The sequence below is a fragment of the Solea solea genome, chromosome 3, assembly GCF_958295425.1.
Source record: "Solea solea chromosome 3, fSolSol10.1, whole genome shotgun sequence".
In the NCBI taxonomy this organism is placed as follows: domain Eukaryota; kingdom Metazoa; phylum Chordata; class Actinopteri; order Pleuronectiformes; family Soleidae; genus Solea; species Solea solea.
The window spans coordinates 15,309,204-15,330,162 of NC_081136.1; the positions used below are offsets into that span (position 1 = coordinate 15,309,204).

The window sequence follows — 20,959 nt, forward strand, 5'->3', positions numbered from 1 at the left end:
ACCTCTGTTCGTGTGTGGTGTACCATGTAGCTCTTTGGAATTTAACTCGCACAACCTGTTCTTTATGTCCAATTACTTTAAGACCACTGAGGGATATTAACTGTCAGTCAGTCAAGATGTGGTCATATGTGCGTGGATGTTTTTTTTAATTGAATTGCTGACAAGCAGTTTGTGGTACTATTCACCAGGTTTAGTGGCCCTTGTCTGGTTCAGCTCGACAGGAAGCTTTAGTCTGCCAAAGCCCTCAGGGAGGCTAAGATAAGGGAAGACAGCATAAAAACCAAATAAAGCTGCTTTGCACGTGGAGTGAGACAAAGTTACAGGTGCACTTAATGAAACTGGATAAAAGGGACTTTATAATGATCTGTCTGGAAATAATGTAACACCAAGAGAGTCCTTTATGTCCAAGCTTGTTATTTTGTGGATTTGTAGAAAACCTCCACAAAATAAGATGAGAATCTAACATGAGGCAGTGATATGGACAGAGTGACTGACTGAGGACTAATCCAGCGAGACAGCATTTCCAAAGCTAAACCCTGGTGTCAGATCCCAGTATGTCAACTCGTGAAGTATTGTGCACCATTGGCCTCTCACTCATTTGCAAGCCAAAGAGACCGAGGTTCTCCGCTTTCCAGTAATGACTTTCCCCAAATTCCACGTCTGGAACTTCAATTATCACATGAAAGATAAGAAGCTGGTGAGGTGAAAATAACATTACAGCCCATCAAATATTCTACATGACTGACATTTAAGACTTATTTTTGACTGGTCTTATTTTAAAAAAATGATTTACTTCACGCATCGCACGGATGATATGCACTCATTAGATGGAAACATGACTCCTCATCTGTGGTTACATTTACTATGCCATAACAGCATGCTAATTTTAGAAGTACAAAGTGTTTTATCAACAGGGAGTGACATAGTGAAATAAGGTGAATTTTCCATGCTGCATTACATGGGGAACAGAAATGTTACATTAAATTTACCAAGAAGGGAAAAGGCTATAATGATCACGTTCCATCTCATTACGATTCCAAAAAGGTCTGTGAATGGCTTTTTTGTTTCTAAAAAAAATGACACCTGCTCAAAAGGCTGAGGCTACGTGTTTCTTCTTTGCATTAAAAAAACAAAAAACACAATGCAGGGCCAAGAGGAAAATGACAATATATTATTTTTTTTTGTTTTCCAACAACAACATTATTAGCAAACAATACAGCCATTTGAAAAGTAGGCATTACAATAAAAAAAAACTTCAAACAAATTAACATAAGAATGTTAAAAACAACACATCAATGTACAGCAATGCATAGCTTTCATTAAACCCTTTTCAACAACAGAGAATTAAAATGTGTGCGCAAAGCAGACACGTGTTTCACTTATGTCCACCATCAGCAAATCTCCCATCTGGTGTTAACAGGGGTTTTCGCCTCGGGCCTAAATGATCTGTTAGACAATTAAATTGCTTTGTTTTTCAGTCAAGCATCTGTGCTTTCAATGTGCAACTGATCTCTCATGTATAAGACTTCTGGTTGGAAACTGTAACACTCGCTGAGACGGGTTCAGCTAAGGAACTTGCGTCAGTCAAATTGTCTCAGTAAAAAGAAGGAAAACATTTACATGTACAGTAGGTGGTGCTCAGAATTTGGCAAGGAGACAAATTGCACTTGCAGTAACACTAAAACCAACCACTTTGCCACTTTTAAGCAGTAAAGAGTATGGAGTCACTCCGCATGAAATGTCCAATTTTCCAAATGGCTGCTAAAACCTAATCTACTCCTTGACTTAGATCAGCTGATTGTGGCTGACCTCACACAGAATCACAAGAGTTAAAGGCTCCACAGACAAAGACGGAAACTGAGAAGTTTGGGCCTTTCTGTGACACTGAGTGGCAATTGGTTTAATGTGTGGTGTCAAACATAAGGTTCTGGTTCCAATGTAAAAAAAACCCAACTTATTTGGTATTAGCTATAATGGCAAAAACGTAAAGCACATGCAGACACACAGATAAAACCAGCGCTACAGCTGTAGTCAGGTCAATGGAACCAACATGTTTAGCTTAGCATCATTATCCAAAGCAGTAGTATTCATCTGATTCCACCCTGAGTTTCAGAGGTGATTTGCTGAAAGAATCACCATCGATTACAGTTTTATCCACAAAGCAGTCAAGGTCCGTAGGTGATGGGTCATCTGGAAGATCTTCCGCTAGAGTGTCCAGGTAACTGCCCACAGACAGACTATCGAGGCCGTCACTGTTAGCATCATTCAAGCTGTTGAAGCTGCCTCGCAGTGAGCTACCGTCCTGGCTGTCAGACAGACTGTACAAACTGCCCGTCAAGCTGCCATCTTGGCTGGCAGTGGCTCCTTTGTCTTCGATCATCCAGCGGATGGACTCGATTCCCTCGTTGATTGACATGAGCTGCTGCATCAGCTTCACGTCAATGGCTCGTAGATGTGCCTGAGAGTTGAAGAGAAGGCGTCGCAGTCAGGTCATGACATTCAAGCAAGATAAACATTTCAAAAGGAGTTTCTCAGTGATGGGACAAAGGGAATAATATGTCTGTCCAAAAGTAGACGTAAATAACAAAATGGTCCATTTAGCAGATCTTTACTTAGTTAAATGTGTTTCATTCAGTGAGGCTGCAGCAACTTCAACCATCAAAGCAGCTCCCAGGGTTTGGCTGCTTGGTAACAACAGAGACACGACTCCCAAGCAGCTCATTTGTGACTCTGCATGTGAACGCTAACTGACTGCTAATATCATATGATCGCTTCAGTATTTGTTCTAGAGTCATGAGCCACAGAGATACAGTACATTTAAAATGCTAAAAGGTTCCACAATACATTATCATAAGTACAAACCCAGCTTACTGTAAACTGTCATATAGCTAAAAGCTAAAGAGGTGCTGGTAAATTGACCTTTCATTGATCTCTCTTATACTTTGTCCTCTCGTGCCTAGAACACTTTGTGCTCGTTTGTTTGGACTATCAAGGTTTGTTATGAACACCGACGCTTAAATACGTGCCGACAGACAAAAGGACGCGTAATACTCATGTAACTGCACGACCAGGACACACTCTTCATCCCGCATAATGAACGACATGCCAACTTTACACAGTGTGACCATTAATTTAACTGCCTGCCCATGACAAACCCTGCTATTGACTGTGGGTGGAAGTGGACAGCCTATGGAGTCATTCAAAGAGATTCCTCTGTGTCTACTGGGTGACAAACAGCCAGTCAGAACAGCTGTAACATCCTGCCACACTGAAAAAGCACAGAGACAGATGACGGCACACAGAGCTGGCCTGATACAGCAGCCTTTCTTTGGAGTGGATTTGCAACCAGCCTTCATTTAAGTCAAACTGCTGCCAGTGTGTTTGTTTTATGTGTTTAAACCACCAGCTTTACACAAACACGGACATCGAGCAGATGGAGTTATAATTAAATTTCCAGTCCATGCAGCTATTTCTTGTTAATATGATGGCACTAGTGTGGGTGGTATCACAAAATGAGTTTACACAATTAGTGCTGCACAATTTTGTCAGCACTGGAGAGTAACAAGCATATTTTAGTCAAATGAAGCTACTAAGAGCTGGCCTTCAGCTGACATAGGGCAAACGGCAGGGTACAAAGAACATTCACACCTCGGGTCAATCTAGAGTGTCCAATCAACCTAATCTGCATGTTTTTGTACTGAGGTAGGAAGCTGGAGGACTCAAATCGAATCCACGCACACAGGGGGGGGGGGCAACATGCACTCAGGTGATCTTCTTGCTGTGAGGCCACACTGATAGCCACTACAGGGAATTCATTTGTTCTTTTAAATCGCTATTGATTACCACAGCCTCTCAAAACTATGTAAGAAAAATGTGGGAGAGCACTGTGCTGGTGCCAAAACCATGTGCGTGTGTGTGTGTCATGCAGACTGGTGCACAAACAAACCTGGGCTGTCTGACTGCATTAGTGATTAAGCTGTGAGGCAAGCCACAAGAACAGGGAGGCTCAAGATGGCCCACAAACGGGCAGCTGACGGCTCCACTAGTTCTTCTTCTCTCACTGCACACTTAAAGGGATGTGTGATTGTTTTAAGCTGACAAATCAGGAGTTTATCACACAATTATTACATGTGCAAGGACAAAAAAAAAAAAAAGCTCATCATGTCATCAATGTTCAATTTGTCCTAACCCATCAAGACTGAGGTGAGGGTAACGGGTCAGTCTGCTGGTCATGATGCAGCTCTGAAACTCGGTCAACTTGGCCATCTGCTCACGAGTCCTAATACCCTGTGTGCTTGTCCCAGAGCCGGGCTCTGCTGTGACATCACTGTGGTGTGCAGTGTTGGCAGGTAACGACCACGTCTGGATCAAACAGGTGATAACGTGGCGGGATTGCAGAATAGTTCAAATGCAACAAGGGAGGAGATCCTCTTGATAAGAGTCGTTGTGACTTGAATGTGCAGGTGTGAATGTCTCTCACTACGGGGCCAGTGTCAGTCAATCTGCTTATAAAAAAAGACTTGAGCACTTCATAATCAACTACTTTGCATTCAACTACCTCTATGTTGACATGTCGACCTGTTTTGCATCCCGTGCAGACATTTCCTGAGAGCACAGGCTTGGCTGCCATGTAATTGTTATTACAATGGACACACATGGAATTAAACTAAACTGGTTGTACAAGGAACAGTCTTGTCACTATCACTAGTATGTGCAAGTTGTGAATAGGTAAGGTATAGTTTGTATTTGTAGGTAAAACTCTCCACAGGGTTTATTGTATTTACCTACCTACAAATAAACTCTTTTTTCCTCATATGAACAAAAGCGACTGTGGCTGTTAGTTGATAAAGAGCAGACGGACAAAGCAGCTTACCATTTCTTGTTTGAGGAAGAGCAGTTTGCTCTGCAGTCTCTTCAGGTCCCCAGAGTTGGCACAGAATTTGAAGTTGGCTAAATGCGGCGCAGGAGACTTCTCGTGCTTGTCGTGATGTTTCCCTCCGACGAGAGACCGAATGAGACTCTCCGGGACTTTGCGACCCAGTTTCGTCTCTATATCCTTCAAGTCGGGTAACGCATTGCTGTCCTCGTCCATGATAGACGGCTCAGAGGGATTATACCGTCAGTGTCACCGTGGCCGGCAGAGGAGCAGGGACGCGCGCGAGCTCCGGTCACTGATACAAAGCAGCGTAAAGTCGCGGCGGGCGCGCGCTCCTCTCAACTTTTATTCAAGCGAAGTGTTGAGCCTCAGAGAACTCTTCACCTCTGCAGCTCCATCAGAAACTCCCCACAGAGGAGCCTGACCAGTCACGACCGCTCAGTGACAACGTGCCCACAGTACAGGCCCTCCCACAGAGGAGCTTCCTCTGAAACCAGACACCGCACACTCAGGTGAGGTGTTGCGGAACAAAAGGTACACGGCGGAACACATTTTTCTGGGGTTACACATCAGGAGCATCAACTATCAGGAGGATATCAAGGACCTTCAAATAACTTTAAAGGTCCAGTGTGTGTGTAACAGAGTGTTCATTAGCAGAAATGAAATCTACTACACATGAGTACTTTGTATAAAGTCTTTAATCACTTAAAAAATAAGTCTGATTGTAGTGAGCCAGAGTATGTGTTTTGAAACAAAGCTTACAAGGCACTGTCTCACCATTAGGGGGCACTCATTCTCACACACTGGACCTTTAAATGAGGATGAGCAATTGAGACTGTTAGTGTACTAATGTGCTGTTAATATGTGATTGTCTGCAAAAAATAAACAAGCACTGGGCACGTGTGCTACATGAAGTGCAGCTATAGATGATATGAAGAATAATGTGATTTGTGTACATTTAAACATACATGTTTTTTTTCTGTATGATTCAATCATATGAATGTGCAAACGTGCAAAGCTGAACAAAGCCAGCATGTTAAAACAAATTAACATAAGCCCAAATCCTACACCGTTTAGGCAAAGATAGGAGTAAGTGACAACAAAACAATATACATTTAGTTATACAGAAAATGAAAACTAGAGCCTCAGGATCACAACTTCTTACATTTCCTCTAAATCGACGGCCTTGGTTTTTATAATGTACACAACTGTCACAACAGTCATGTCACATGTATCATGCTCTTAATACATTATAGAAGGCACCAAAAGAGCAGCTTTTAATCTGTACTGTAAATGCAGTTTCAGACATTTAACTGTTGCACCCCCTTGTGGGCACAGGCTGCCCTGCATGAGCATGAGTGTGTGTAGCACAATTAAGACTGTCAGTCACTCCACTGACGTCATCATTATATAACTGAAGTAAACCAAGCAACGTTGACTGAAGATCGATTAAGACACGTTTCTTGTCTCTAAACATGGTGGACATTATTGAGGTTTATTATTGCATTATTTTTTTTGCATGAATTACATTAATATTTACATCTCATACTCTAAATATTTTCAAATAATTAGTGGGAAACAGAATAATATAGATCACTTATTAGAATCTGCATTGTTTAAGCTCGATCACCTTTAAATTGAAACACCAGACACTACATCACATCACTGATAAGGACATGACATTTTGAGTTGAGCGCCATCTGGTGGTATTGCTGTCACACCAAAAGATTGTTTTTGTTCAGGCTCACTTTATTCCACACAAATTATTCCTCTTTCAGATTTACCAAGAATCTCAGACTTGCAAAGACACAGCACACTGCTGTCAGATTCTCAGAGACGACTGTGTCTGTGCGTTTAAATCAGTGGTTCTCTATTATTTTCTGTCATGCACCCCCCAGAGGACAGAAATGTTTTCACGCCCCCCCAAATTGAAATACTATTGAGAACCTGATCATTTTTATTTATTTATCTGTATAAACCACTGTATGAGTTGTCCTGCCCTGCCTCTCGTGCCCCCCCACGACACCTCACCGTGCCCCCCCGGGGGGCCCGCCCCACTATTTGAGAAGTACTGGTTTAAATACTTTTTAAAAAAGTGATAAATGTATAAAATCAAAGTAAAATATCTGTATCTGCACTACTGTATTCCAGCAGTTTGTGATATAGGGATCCGAATGCACAATAAACAAGTTTTTTTTTTTGAATGAATGGATGTTCCCCCATTGAGAACAGATATAGCTAAACAAATTGCACTGAAAAGGCACATAGGTGAAGCTTGTGTTCATGTTCACATTTTAAACGACAGACTGGCTTTTGTCACTGTCGTACCGCTGGTACTGATCCACGAGCAGGGGCTGGTGACCATCCATCTTGTAAGACCTGGCACGCACGGCGCATGTGGTGGCAGCAAAAACAACTGCAACGACCACAAGGGCAGCGACTATTGCCATGGTGATGATTTCAGTCAGCGTGAACGGCTGACCTAGAACAATTGAAGTAGAAGGTGATTACCATCATCATGTGCATTTACTCAAAGGTAATATTGGATGCTCATGATTGAACATATGGCTGGATAAAAAAAAAAAGAAAAAAAAAGCAAACCTACCTGGCCACTCAACTTCATAAGTGTAACCGAGATTTTCAGGGGCAGTCACAAACATCTCAGCGTTACTCACTGGAGGCCAGAATGGCACCATGTTGTAGCGCCTGTTGTGACCAATGGGGGCATTTTCTTCAGGATACGTTGTGGAATCTGTCAATAAATATTCCACATTAGCCTAGAACTTAAAATTCTAATAATAAAGGAAGTTAAGAAAAATGCAAAAGAGAACAAGAAAAAATAGCTTCATAATAAGATTTGTAAAAGACAAACAAACGTTAAAACCAAGGCACACTTGCTCTGGAAAATGTAAAAAGCCATTATTAGTATGGTTAATGCATGGCAAAATATCAAGACGACACATCATTGGTTCTTGGTCTACGTATATATCCTGTGACACAACACATTGGTGCATTGTTTTTAAAATGTGTCACGCATTAGCTGAACAAATAAAGTTGTTTTTTTTACAAACTTTTCCACAGCAAGAGCCTTGTTTTCAAGTCTTTTGCTGCACATCTATCACCACTGCACCAAAGAGCAGCTTCTTAGAGATTTTGATCAGTCAACATCAAACAGCAGCTCCTTTTCTCTTTTCTTTCTTTCTTCAAACAAACCTAGATTGTGTCTCCTCAACCACTCATCAAAGATGGCATCAGTGTAGGTGTGAAGCAACACAAAGATGGGGTCATTGGGTGAGAGGTGGGTCTGCCCTCCTGTCCCATTGAGGAAAAGATGGGCCAGGTTGTGAAGGCTCCTGACCGCAGGGTCATAGTTCCCCTGGGGGGCGCTGTAGCCTGCCAAAATACACAAAAAAGTGAATGCAGAAATGCAAGAAAGACTGCCTGAGGACGAAATATATATTCACTCACTCACCCTCAACTGTGTTCCTGAAACTTTCAGAGGAGGTGGAGTAGTATGGCGGTGTGTCAAAGGTGTTAATCTGTAGACAATCCGCTACATCCTGTGGCTCTGGGAGACGCTGGACCATCGGCCTGTCGACATTTCCTGCTGGGTTCCTCCTGATCGGAGATGTTTCAGTGTCTGGAAGGAGACAGGGGAAAGAAACCAGAATGAGCCAGACAATAAAGCAGAGCACTGTATCATCACATGGTCAAAGAACAAAAGTCTTACTGTTGCAGATGGTTCCTAGTGTGTCATAATCATCCACACTCTCACAGATGACTCTCCACTGAGAGAAGATGGAGTTTGTGCTCAGGGAATTCATGTCAAAACTGCTCCTGGCACCCATCAGGTCATCTGTGCAGATGTCACATGAGCTTCCACCGATGGCAAAGTTCCAGTATGGTAAGGCAAAGGAGGGGTCTTGCAGCATATCCTGATTGTTAAACAGAAATAAAGCAAATAATAACTGGGTTAGTGTTTATGAATGTGATTTTAAGCAGCAATGTAGAATTTCCAAAATTCACCATTGACTTTTATTTATTATTTATTTATTCCATTTAAATCACCCCCTGGGTGATGTGACCAGTTTATAACCAGGAGACAGAAACCAAATTACCTAAATAACATGGATTTAGAAAAAGTGCAACATTCTGGTAAGAAAACACTGTGGCTAAAAAGTGGGACTCTTCAAGTTGTATTTTTATGACTGCCTGGTGCAAATACTTACTTATCTCTTCATCATTAAAACACATTCAAATTGAGCTTTTGTGTAAAACACAGGCTTAACAGGGTTCATTTACAGCAGAAAAAGGAGCCGAGGCATTTTTAGTTTTCCCTGATCTTTGATCTTGAATTAAAAATAAGCTCCCTCTCACTCAAACTGCGCCTGTAGCTGTGTGTGATCAGTTAAAAACCAAAACAACGTTGTTATCTTCTGATAAAATGCCTATAATCCCAAATTTGTTTGGCAGCATTGAGGCATGAAACTGTGTGTCAATTGTGATTTCCATGCCAGTACAATTGTGGAAAAATGGATTATACAAAACAAACAAGAAATATTAATTACTGTAATTATTGCAAAATACAACACTACATGAACTAGGAAGTTAATAATCATCCTATAGGAACGATATTAAATATATAACTAATCTGATTAAGGTCTGTTTGTGGCACCTACTTTATAAAGAACTCTCACCTGCATGTCTCTCTCCAGTTGCAGCAGGTGGAACCTGTGCCAAGTGACGAACCCGGGACCCTCATGTGAAAAGTCCACTCCGCCGAAACTGGCCTGCCCCGCACCCAGGAACGTCTTGCTGACGGAGAAGTAGTGGCTCCAGACGAAGTAATTGTAGATGGTGACGTTGTCGAATTGCATGGTGTTGCCGTCGGGCCCGAAAATCTCCGGGTAGCGCCGCGTGGCGATCACCAGATCCGGGTGCACCGTGCGCTTGGCCTGGTCCAGCGCGTTCACGAACGCACGCTTGTCTTCCGTGCTGAGCCGCATCACGTTTCTTCTTACTGGTGGATGATCAGCGGAGGGAAAGAGGATTAAGTCGCTCAGTCATGCGTTAATTGGGGATCAGCGTTAAATGACCGAGAAAAGTGCGTAACGGGCAGTTTTGATTTACTTAATTCTGCAATTAAAAATACATTCGACATACTTTATTAAAATAACAATAAACGGAATAAAACCAGTTTGTTTTTCAACTAGCCTACCATATAATTAATGGATAGCATATAAATTAATATATTCATTTGAATTTTAACAACGCACCGGGTTTTCACGAAATAGATCAATGTACATGTACGGATACTAACAATATAGTGAAACAACACATGCGCTCTTGAGCAAAAACAGTGAATCCCGTATGTAAAATATTACTGAAAACAGTGTCCTCCAGAGGACGAGCACTTACCAACAGAAACCCGCTGGTCACAACTGTCCCCCGTCCATCCGTGTCTGCAACGGCCGCAGTTAAACCCGCTGAAGTTCCCGTTGCATTGACAAGTACGGTTGAAGAACCGGATCGGCCATCGTTCCCGATCGTCGCGTCCGTCGTGGGGGTACTGAGGCCCATGAGGCCGCGAGTCGACCGAGACGGAGACGCACTCTCCGCGTCCCGAGCTGGAGCCACACGGATCGTCGTTGAGACCCGAGGGTGAAGGACAGCACTGTCCACTCCTCAGTCCCTCTGGTGTCACACACACTCTGGGGAACTGAGCGCTCGCGATCACCGCACACACAAGCACCAAAAAGCAGCTGCGCCACATCATCCAAAAAAGTCGCCAAACTTTACGCACGGCTGAAACCCAGTTTTACCAAATGGGTTTCCAAAATTACCAAAATGTACCTGCTTGTATCTACGTCAGGTAAGATTTTAAAATGAACGCATATCACTTCAACACATCTGTAACAACCTTCTCTGTCAGATGAGTGGGTTTAATTTCCTCGTGTGCTTTGCCCCGTTTCCCCAAAAGCAGCGAGCTTATCGACTTTAAATACCGGATTAGCGCATGACTACCCGGATTTTCTGACTCCCGCGTGATTCTATCACACAACATCATATTGCCTACTGGGGATGGGGTGATGGGCGGGGGTGGGGAGGAGAAGGTAGAGAGATCCGGTCATGCACACAGTTATTCTTCTCAAGACTAGACCCCTGCAGTGCCCTGAATGAGATTAACATTTATGAGTGTGTCTAATTAATGAATAAACAGTTTTAGATTACATAAACACAAATAAACCTAACTTAGTAAACCCACCATATATACAAGTCTCTATTTTAATCAATTTTAAACATTTAATACAAAGGCAGTTAATAAGATATCTTTACCTGATTTGTTCTATCGTAATCAGTGGTTGTCAAAGTTTTTTTTACCTGATTTAATACACCTCTATATGGGCACCATTAGTTGCACAAAGCACATAAAGACGGTCAAGACTGATTTCTTGCCATGTTCGTTGTAGCATAGCCTCATCAATGGTGGCAGTGGCATCAAAAAATATTTTGCTTCAAGTCAGCAACGTCCCGCATCTTTGTTCGATACACAATATCTTTAACATAACCCCATAGAAAGAAGTCCAAGGGAGGAAACCATGATACACATTGTGCCTTCTCTTAGGGTTTCATTTAACAGTACGTCTTACACCAATAGGATACCTGAAACACACAATTTCAATGTGATTACAAACTTTGACAAATCTGGTTAAGATATCTTTTATAACTGCCTTTTTAATACATTTTTTAAATTGTAAAGAGACTTTATGGACACCCTGTAGTTTTGTTGTGAAGAAACAGTTTTAAAAAAGACTCCCAGCACACAAAAGGACACATTTGTTGAATTAATATAATCAAATCACGCTGCAAGCATGCTCTGACACACAGTAAGGGATTCAATTCTCTAATATTGCACTTGAAAGATCTCTCAATAATAATGATAGTACTAATGATAAAAAGCACAAATGACGCAGAATGTGCCATTTTGAAAATAAATGTCGTCTAAGTGAATGAAAGAAATTCCATAAAACATTAGAATCTTGATGAAGCACCAATGGCTCCTGTGTTTGTTGAAGTGATCATACTGTAGATCATTAGGCTTCTCCAGAGGGCCTCTCTCTCACTCACTCACTCTCCCACCTCCTCCCTTTTTTAAAGCTCCAGGAGGTTTAGCAACAATGAGCATGTGAGACATGGAGTCAGGAAAGGCATTTACAAAATGGTCTTTGGCTACTGCTGAATTCCTTCTTTTATCTTTCTAGTCTCTGTTTCTCAAAAAAAGTTTTAAATTCCCTGCATTAAACCTAAATACTGCATGTGCACTATATCTGCTTTTAAATGTTTTAAACAGTCCAGGGCCTTTCTTGAAGCAAAGGTGGTTTGTGAGGCTGACCTGGCTGATTTACATTATGTCATGCATCCACATGCTTTTCTGTTACTTTTAGAATCATCAGTAGAATCATCATGCTCTAGTCGTAACAATGACATCACACAACTCCTCGTAAACTACTACTATATGATATGAAAGCACTGATTTATACCTCGCAAATGTGAATATGTTTCAACTCATACAGAGTGCAGTCACAGGAAGAGACGTCCGACACAGAAATCGCCGAACAATGCCGAACTAAAGATCAGTTAAAAAGACTTAACAATCCTAAAAATGTGGGTTAATCTCCAACAATTACCAGGGAAATGTCTAAAATCTCCATATTTAACAGAGGAGTCTGGTGTATTTAGTGACAGCACAGCTGATCGCGACCGGCATCATGAACCCTGCCGCTGTATTTCAGTCCAGCGACTGTCAGACGGAGTCTGTGCTCCGGCCATGGAGGAAGTCCTGAACAAACATCTTTAATTAACTGAAAACAACTGCTTTACAAGAACTTGTTTGTGTAACAAAGTCACCGCAGTTTCACACAGCCGTGCAGTGATGAATCCACTCACGTTGAGTAGATACCTTTTTTGTAGTGGAGATGCAATCTAAACCGTGCCATGTCGTGCCGTGCCGAGGTGAGGCGAAGCGGGATCATAGTGGAAAAGGGCCATTAGCCTGAGCTAAACCTGATGATGACCCTGTCCAAACATGGTTTTAGATCCCATCACATGTAGATCTAACTTCAGGTTGGAACACACCCAATCCGTTTTTAGATCTCATCAATAAAACCACATTCGGATGTGGTTTGAGGACACATGTGACCAGGTTCCTGGCCTGCATAAACACAACCTGCCCTCACGATGCATTAAAGACCACCTCGTCAGCTGGCATTCCCCGGCCTACTGCAGTTGCAGAATTAGATGCCATGCTTGAATTCACTCAGTTTCTCTCCTCTTTTTTGTCTGTCTCTCTCCTGTAACCTCTCTGCAGACACACATACGACACACAAACAAACGTTCTGACACATCTGTGCCGCAGGCGCACCCATAATAAATTGCCGTGGGAATGATACACAACTCCTTTTATGGACATCCTGGGGGTGTGTGTTTATAGGTCACATATTCAGGCTTTAAAAATGCATTTTCTTTGTCTTCTTATGTGTTGTTGAGTCAAAGCTATGATTCATTTAATATCGCATTTTAATAGTGATATAAAGTAGCAATAATAATAATACTAGTGTAAAAGTTACAAAATAGACTGTTTTTCTTTTTTTTGAAATTTGAACTGGGACGTATTTCTATATTTCACAAATTAAATCCGATTTTAAACATTATGAGTACTTTTTGCTCAGGTATGTTTATATAGTTGGTGAAAATGAATTGGTTTTTTTCATCGTATTGCCTAGATTGTGCTGAAAAAAAGGATATAAGACACTCTATACTGTACGTTTAAACATAGTATTGGAAAAAAGCAGCCGAAATGCTCTGTGTTCTTAGGGTAAATTTACATGTTACGTATGATACATATCCGATCTCATGTGTTCACAGAGACGCATCTAGGACACGTTTTAATGCCACGTGTGAACAGTCGTACTTAGTGGTGTCCACATGTGATCGGACGTTCACAGGGTCTGACCAGGGCCAGTGTCATCAGACTTGTTTTACAGTAGCATCGCTTGAGCTGAGCAGTTGTGTAAAATTTGGTAACTAGCACATTTAGAGCTATCAGTGACATTAACTATTTACCAGAAGGCAATGTAGAGGAGTGAATTTCAGGTAAAAGTGCACTATAACAAGCACAAAAATGTGTTTTATTGTTGTGGAAACTTACTGCTCCCCCTCATCACAGCTTGACATGTTTACTTTTGCTTACCCATTTCATCCTCTGTCTGTGCAATGTTCATTTGAATTCTCCCATCGCTCCTCCAGCACCAGCCCCTTTTGTTTATTCACCTCTCTGTTCAGCAGCTGAAAGTGTTGGGCTGAAAACAAAAAAACTTTTGATTAGTTTATGATGATGACACCAGTGGCAAAATCTTGATTATTTCTGGTATGCTGCTACCCTAACCTCGAGGCACTTTTGTGCTGAGGAAAATGATTGGCTGTTAAATCTGCAGCAAAAACCTCCAGGGGTTTGAATCTGGGGCAGGATCAGTGAGGCAGGTTCTTTCTAAAACATACAGTCTTACATTCTTCCCACCTTTTTACTTCGAGCTTAACACTTGGTTGCAGAAAAGGCACGGGATAGTGGGAGCAAACATTTTTAATTAAATATCAGTAATTGTAGATCCCACGGGACTGAACCAAATACGGCATGCTTACACATAATTACATCAATAGTTGCATTATCATCTAATAGTTGAATCAACCATTTAGTTCTGGAATAATATCAAGCGTAAACATTTGTTTTTGGACAAAAGCGATGTAATTGATGTCCTCAGTATTAATGAGCATGTACAATTGAAAACAAATCACCCACAATTCAAATGAGCACCCCAGGCAAATCAAACATCACTGTGACACTGTTATATGAGGAGGACCGTTTCTTTTCCTTGTATGAGTCCATGCACCAAAAACCAAAGATTCTTACCCCAGTCACATGCGTTTCACATTGATTATCACAATGCCAGATGGGATGTATCGTTTCATAATTGGGGCGTGATGGTGAGGATTACACAAAGCTAGCACTAAGCCCATTCTCATGAAGTATATTTGAAAATACAGCCACATTCCTTGTGCATGTGCACTTTTCATCTTCCCCTTGAAAACTCGTAGGAGGCCCATTAGTGTTTTGAAGATATGACTGTTTGTATGGTCACAATTTGTATGGTCTCTGTACCACTTTTCATTTTTTTTAATGTCAAGGTGAGTATTGGAGGAGAATTAAATTTAGAAGTCATTTAGACTTCAAAGTCTCATAATTTCTATGACTTATCTTCATAAAATAATTGGGGTCTTTAATAATTCAAAGTGCTATTGACCTGAAAATGTACTGCAGTGGTTTTCAGGTCATGTTTCAGAACAGGTGGAGTCATCTAGTCTTTTGATTAAATTATGTTTTTTTATCCATCAGACGTTCAAACACCTCACAATAAAACCTGACAAATGACTGTACATATACTATACTGAATACAAACCTATCATGACTATTTTCATATGGAAATGTATCAGTTTACTCTGGAAACAAACTTTGTTCATTATTATAAGTCATGTATTTTAAACACAAAATGGCACAACACTAATCAAGTGGCTAATTATGTAAAAAAAAAAAAAGAAGCATAAACCTCTGACTTATTTTGAAATCAGTGGCATTATTCTGCCATGGGATTTGCACATGCACCCCACTCCTCTGTCAGTCCTGTGACCAGAGCTCAACTGACCTCCCTTTCATCCCTCCTCTCCCCCTCCACCAGTCTACACGTGCTCGCGTCTGTCTGTGCGAGGAAAAAGCCTGGATACAGGAGAGAGGATCATGTGAGAATATGTGACTTGGGCTTAATGTTAATCCTAGCCTTTGGTAAAAATGGCACAGTGGGAGTCATTAAGAGTGAGCTTTACGAGTGCTTCACTGTCTTCCTCTCCCTCTCTAGTTCCCTGCTCCTGTCCTTGAAGATGATGCCTGCAACTGGTTGTCAATCTCTTTCAGTTTGTCATCACAGGCTGACTTCATGGCACTATTTTTTTTTTTTATTTGTATCTCAGCCCCCCCATTTTTCCTCATCTTCATTTCCTTCTCTGTTAATGTGGGAAAAATATAAATATTTTCCGCAAAGAATGACGCATGTGGACATACTGTTACAGCTTGAGGCATCGAGTATATAACAACTTGGCGCATGCAACCCTGCTCGAAGCTTTGTGAGAATGTAGTTATGAACAACAGAGCTTTGTACTGAATGGCAATACCTGAAAACGAATACTCACAATGCCAGTGATTGCATGTTAATGTTTAGGACAATGCACGTCTGATGGAGATATTTCATTCACTTCTATATAAAGAATTTATATGAAACCAGAGATCTGATACATTTACATTTTGATGTGAGCAGCATTGAGCAAGTTACATTACCATGTTACTTTTTGTAAACACAATCAAAAAGCAGCACACAAATTTCTTTTGCAGTTGAATTTGCAGTCAAACTGCATCTCTGTCATGTCATCATCAGCCTTCTAAAGGACACTACTGAGGAATGAGTTGCTGCTCACTATTGGATGTGAGGATAATGCACTCTGAGGGCATATAATTGTAAATCTACCCACTTTCACAATAAACCATCCAATAATTAAAGTAATAACAATTGATTTGATTCTATATTCTACATCTGTTAACCATGTCTACAAACTTTGACAGCCCATCTAGTCAATGTTTATGACATTTCACTGGAAAAGTTCAAACTTTGACCTGCTGAAGGCGCTAAACGAAAAGTGGAAGGATCACCTAAGCTTCTTCCCCGGGACAGCACGGATATGTGCATTAAATGTCAAGACAATCTATCTAGTAGTTGTCATGACATTTCACTACAAGACAACTATGTCAACCCCCTGGTGTGGGTTCAGGAGAAGTCAGATCACAACCAGAGTCAGCAGGATTCATCCTCTGGGGACCATGAATGCCTGTACAAAATGTCATGACAATATAGTAGTTTATACTGTACTTTGCAGCAGGTTATGGGATAGAATAAGCTGCTATAGATGTATATATATAGTATGTAGCCAAGAAAAGTCACCCCTTCACTCGCTGCACCGGTTTATCCTCCCAGGATCAGGAGGAGCTTAAGTCAAAATGGTAAATCTTGACTCTCCAATTAGAAACATGGACAAACAGGATATTTTCATCTCAGAGAAAATGATCTCCATATTTAATAGCATGGGGCAGTGATTCCTATGCTATGAAGGTACATTACAGATCATGAAAATGAAATAGTTTTGCAATTAAGCTTGAAATACTAATGCGTCATTTTAAGTTGCTTTACAAATTGATTATAATGGACAATTAATGGATAATTTATAGGCTGCTTTGTTTTGGTCTGTAGATATGCAGAGCCATAGTCTGATTCAAAGTTTAATTTGATTTGACAAAACTTTACAAAACAGATTTTCAGAATTTAAAATGGGCTTAGACATGCTTACATGTGGCAATGGCTGGCGTGGATTTGGATCGCATTGAGAAATTTAAAAAAGGAAGGAAAATCTGCAGCTTGAAGTTTTTGTTATTGATAGAGTCACTATTTATTCCATTCCATATTCCAAGTCATTGAAATGCAAAAAATGCAGATATTTAGTGTGCAGTTACTCAAACTTATATGGATATCATGACCTAATATAAGTAAATAAATGGAAGTATATCCTGGGATTTCTTACAGAATATACATATCATAATATGTACAATCTGCTGCTACTGCTGCTGGGTGCAAAACAAGGAAGAAAGTGTAGTTTATTTTTTCAAGGCTTATATGAAAATGAAATACCCATATTAATGTGAAGACCAGTAATCTGTGATATAAATGCAGTGTAGGTACGTTACTGTAAATGTGAAAGCATTGCTTACATGGCTCAGGATAAATCCATATTGGATTCTTGATTGGGAAAAAGCTTCACACAATATTCTTGGAGTTTATGAAAAGTGCTATATAATAAATAAAATGTATTATTATTATTTTTGATAATAACATCTGGTACAGGAATAAAAGCCAGGGAAGAAGGAAATGCTATTCTGTTCTGAAAATGTTTAAGCCAGTGTTTTCTGGGGAAAAGACAAGAAAGACTTTTGAGCAATAAATAATACATTCTCACAGTTGAGTTTTAGTTGAGTGTCAATTATTCAGTATAATTGACACGTTTTTTGACCCAACAATCTGGCCTTTCTGTCTGTGTAATACACTACAGTTACCAGCAGAGGACAGTCACATCTCATGTAAAGATCTGACCTTAGACAACTATCTAACCTGTGTTCACAGCAGTACTGGGTGGGAATTTGTCCTTTGGATATAAACTGTACTTTACAGATGCAAAATGTATTAATATTGAGCTGTTTTTTTGTAGTTAAAATAACTTAAACTCTTATTTGAAGTGCCTCTATTATGACATATTAAAAAGGTAAGCACCTACCACTCATCTTTGCACACTTGAAGTGTGCAAAGATGAGTGGTTGAAACAGAAAACAAAGAAGTGGCAGAAGCAGGAAAAGTGCTTTGTCTATGAGCTCGTTCAGAACTTTTTGACATTGCGCTTCACAGAAGTTTTGCAGAAATACAGAATAAGCATTTTAGATGCGAGTCAGACAGAACTTCATTTGTTCCACCAAAACGTAGAGCCAACTCAAGGTGGATTGACATGCTGAAGAACAGCAAAGACTTCGTTCCTCAAATGAAGGCCTCTGAATATTGGGATACTGTCTACTTAGTACACGAACCAGCAACTTATATCTGCTGCTTTCCAATACTAAAGCACTTCAGGTGATTTACATAGCAGTAATTTAAACAGCAGAGGTGCCAGGACCAGGCGTTAGCAATAAAGCACAGAGATCTACTGCCCAGACTGCTGTTATCACTTGATTGCTTTTTAACAGTCATTAGTCTTGTGGGAGCCTCTTGAAAGAGCATCATTTTGCAGTCAAGCCTTTGCTTTACTTCCGATTTTTTTTTCACTGATGTATGATAATGAGGAAGGATATTGACAGGTACTGTAAATGGGAGAGGTGAGCGTAATTCTGGGGGAGCTGACAGCAGCAGTAATTAGTGAGGAACACGAGTCTTGCTCTGGGATGTAGCAGGGAAACAGCTGGATTCAGAAGGTTGCACCAGTCTCAGTCAATTAAAATGCTGCAAAATAGCATGAAGATGATGACAGGGATGCAGGTTCAAAAATGGGGCCCGTTTTCTTTCACCAAAGAAACAAATGAGATCAAGTTCACAGTTATATAATAAACTGTGCCAATAATTCATATGCAACATTTCTTTTTGCACTAAAACATCTAGAAGAACTAAACGAATGTTACATATTTTGTTCGGTTGTGAAGTTATGAGCATCCAATGTTTTTTGAAATACATAGAAATCTATATTTCTATCCAAGGTTTTTTGGACACCTTTTAATGAAGTCATCCACTTCACCCGTCTTTGCTATAACTTCACTGTCAACCCCCCAGTGAGAAATCAGAGTGAAAGGAAAAACTCAGTACTGCTAATTAGCCAGTGTGCTGTCTTGTCTTTTTTTTTATTGTGTGTATTTGTGTGACAAATACACACAACTACTCATTGCTGTTTGCTGCACGTTTTGCTGCCAAAGCTCTCCCTGTAAAGTGCAAATGCACAAGGAAACCACTTGAGACAACAAGACAATCCCCATGTTATTCATTCTTGAAACACACCTGCTAAACAACCACGTCTCTATCTTCTAGTCTAATTTCCATTCTTCTTTTCACCCACCTCTCCTTCACTAATCCCCCCCCCCCTTCTTATGCCAATCGGTTGAGGCAGATGCTCGTACACTATCCTTGCTCATTGTGTGAACTGTTGGGTTTCTTCATAATAATTGAAAAGTGCCCTAAATTAATGTATGTGGTGAATCCATAACATGCATACAAACAAAATTGAATTAAATGCTTCTTCCAGACATCATCACACTAGAGCCCCTTTCCCACCTATGCTCCCAGCTTGCATTGCCTCGGCACGGCACAGCGCGGTTTCAGTTGCGTTTCTATTCAAATACAGTACCTCCTCAACGTGGGCGGAGTCATCACTGCACGGCTGCATGAAACTGCGGTGACTTCGTACCAGCGACACACACTAACATGTGACTACTGACTTCTCTTACTACTTTGAGTGGCAGAAATGACATCCTGTACGTTTTAAGTCATTTATTGACCCAAGTCTGATGATTATAAAACCAACGCAGCTGTAATTTGTCACTTAAAAAGGAAAAAAAAAATGGTGCAGAGACTGAAATTGCTCTGCTGAAATCTTGAGCAAATTAGTATTTCTGGAGAGAGACCCCCATGATGCTCATGTATTGGCAACACTTCAGAAGCACAGACTGGAACAAGGCCTTTCCAGTGACCAGACCTACTGTACCTCCAGTTAACCACCAATCTAATTGGTTTGACAAGTTTAAATATTCTAGCAGGATAAAGCAGCGTTGGAAGAAAGAACCAGAGGATCAAGGGTCTTGAGCAAGGCTTTGTAAATTCCCAGATCGTGACTCGTCTGGACAGACAGCAGTGACCGCGTGCACACTGCGGGGACAATGTTCTTGAAAGAACATTCCAAACTTTTCTTCTATGGCAAAAGAGAGACATTTCTTATAATGTGGAAGTGGTGCTGTGGATGTGGAGCAGTTCACCTCCGTCTGTGGGCGGATGAGAGTCAGCCACTGATGTGGCATGAGTCTCACAGAGATGGAAGCACCTCGCTCGACAGGGTGAGACATGCATGAACAATATAATCAAATGAGCTCCTGGCTCTTTTCCTACTGATTATAGTCAGAGATGACACCTGCACATCTCTATAGAAATGTCATATTCTCTGTGTGTCGCATGTCGGGTTCGGAAAGTTTGAGAATGACACTGAAACTTTTCACAAACTCTGCCAAAATGCAGTGGCAACATGTTAATCAGTATGCACATGAGATAGCCCACACATAAGTATGTACTGAAGTTTTCCATTAAGGACATTCATTTGGTAGAACATCTAAATATAGACGTTCATTGATCT

At 40.8% G+C, this 20,959-nt stretch overlaps 2 protein-coding genes and 1 long non-coding RNA gene across 3 annotated transcripts in view; all 3 read right to left on the reverse strand.

Moving 5' to 3' along the window:
• Positions 1–1,150: 1,150 nt before the first annotated feature.
• On the reverse strand, positions 1,151–5,464 carry LOC131456734 (leucine rich adaptor protein 1-like). Its single transcript, XM_058625296.1, has 2 exons — positions 4,874–5,464; positions 1,151–2,458 (listed from the first exon to the last, which is right to left on the reverse strand). The coding sequence occupies exons 1-2, from the start codon at positions 5,090–5,092 to the stop codon at positions 2,069–2,071; spliced, it is 609 nt and encodes a 202-aa protein (XP_058481279.1). The 5' UTR covers positions 5,093–5,464; the 3' UTR covers positions 1,151–2,068.
• A 92-nt stretch (positions 5,465–5,556) lies between these two features.
• Positions 5,557–10,880, reverse strand: LOC131456733 (5,6-dihydroxyindole-2-carboxylic acid oxidase-like). The gene is made up of 7 exons (XM_058625295.1): positions 10,295–10,880; positions 9,574–9,896; positions 8,607–8,811; positions 8,349–8,516; positions 8,090–8,269; positions 7,482–7,628; positions 5,557–7,358 (listed from the first exon to the last, which is right to left on the reverse strand). The coding sequence occupies exons 1-7, from the start codon at positions 10,650–10,652 to the stop codon at positions 7,171–7,173; spliced, it is 1,569 nt and encodes a 522-aa protein (XP_058481278.1). The 5' UTR covers positions 10,653–10,880; the 3' UTR covers positions 5,557–7,170.
• Positions 10,881–11,712: 832 nt separating this feature from the next.
• Positions 11,713–20,959, reverse strand: part of LOC131457059 (uncharacterized) — a 70,445-nt gene continuing 61,198 nt past the window's right edge. Inside the window, exons 2-3 of the long non-coding RNA XR_009239969.1 lie at positions 14,127–14,235; positions 11,713–13,238 (exon numbers count right to left, since the gene is read on the reverse strand). This is a non-coding gene — a long non-coding RNA (uncharacterized LOC131457059). The remainder of the gene's footprint in view (positions 13,239–14,126; positions 14,236–20,959) is intronic.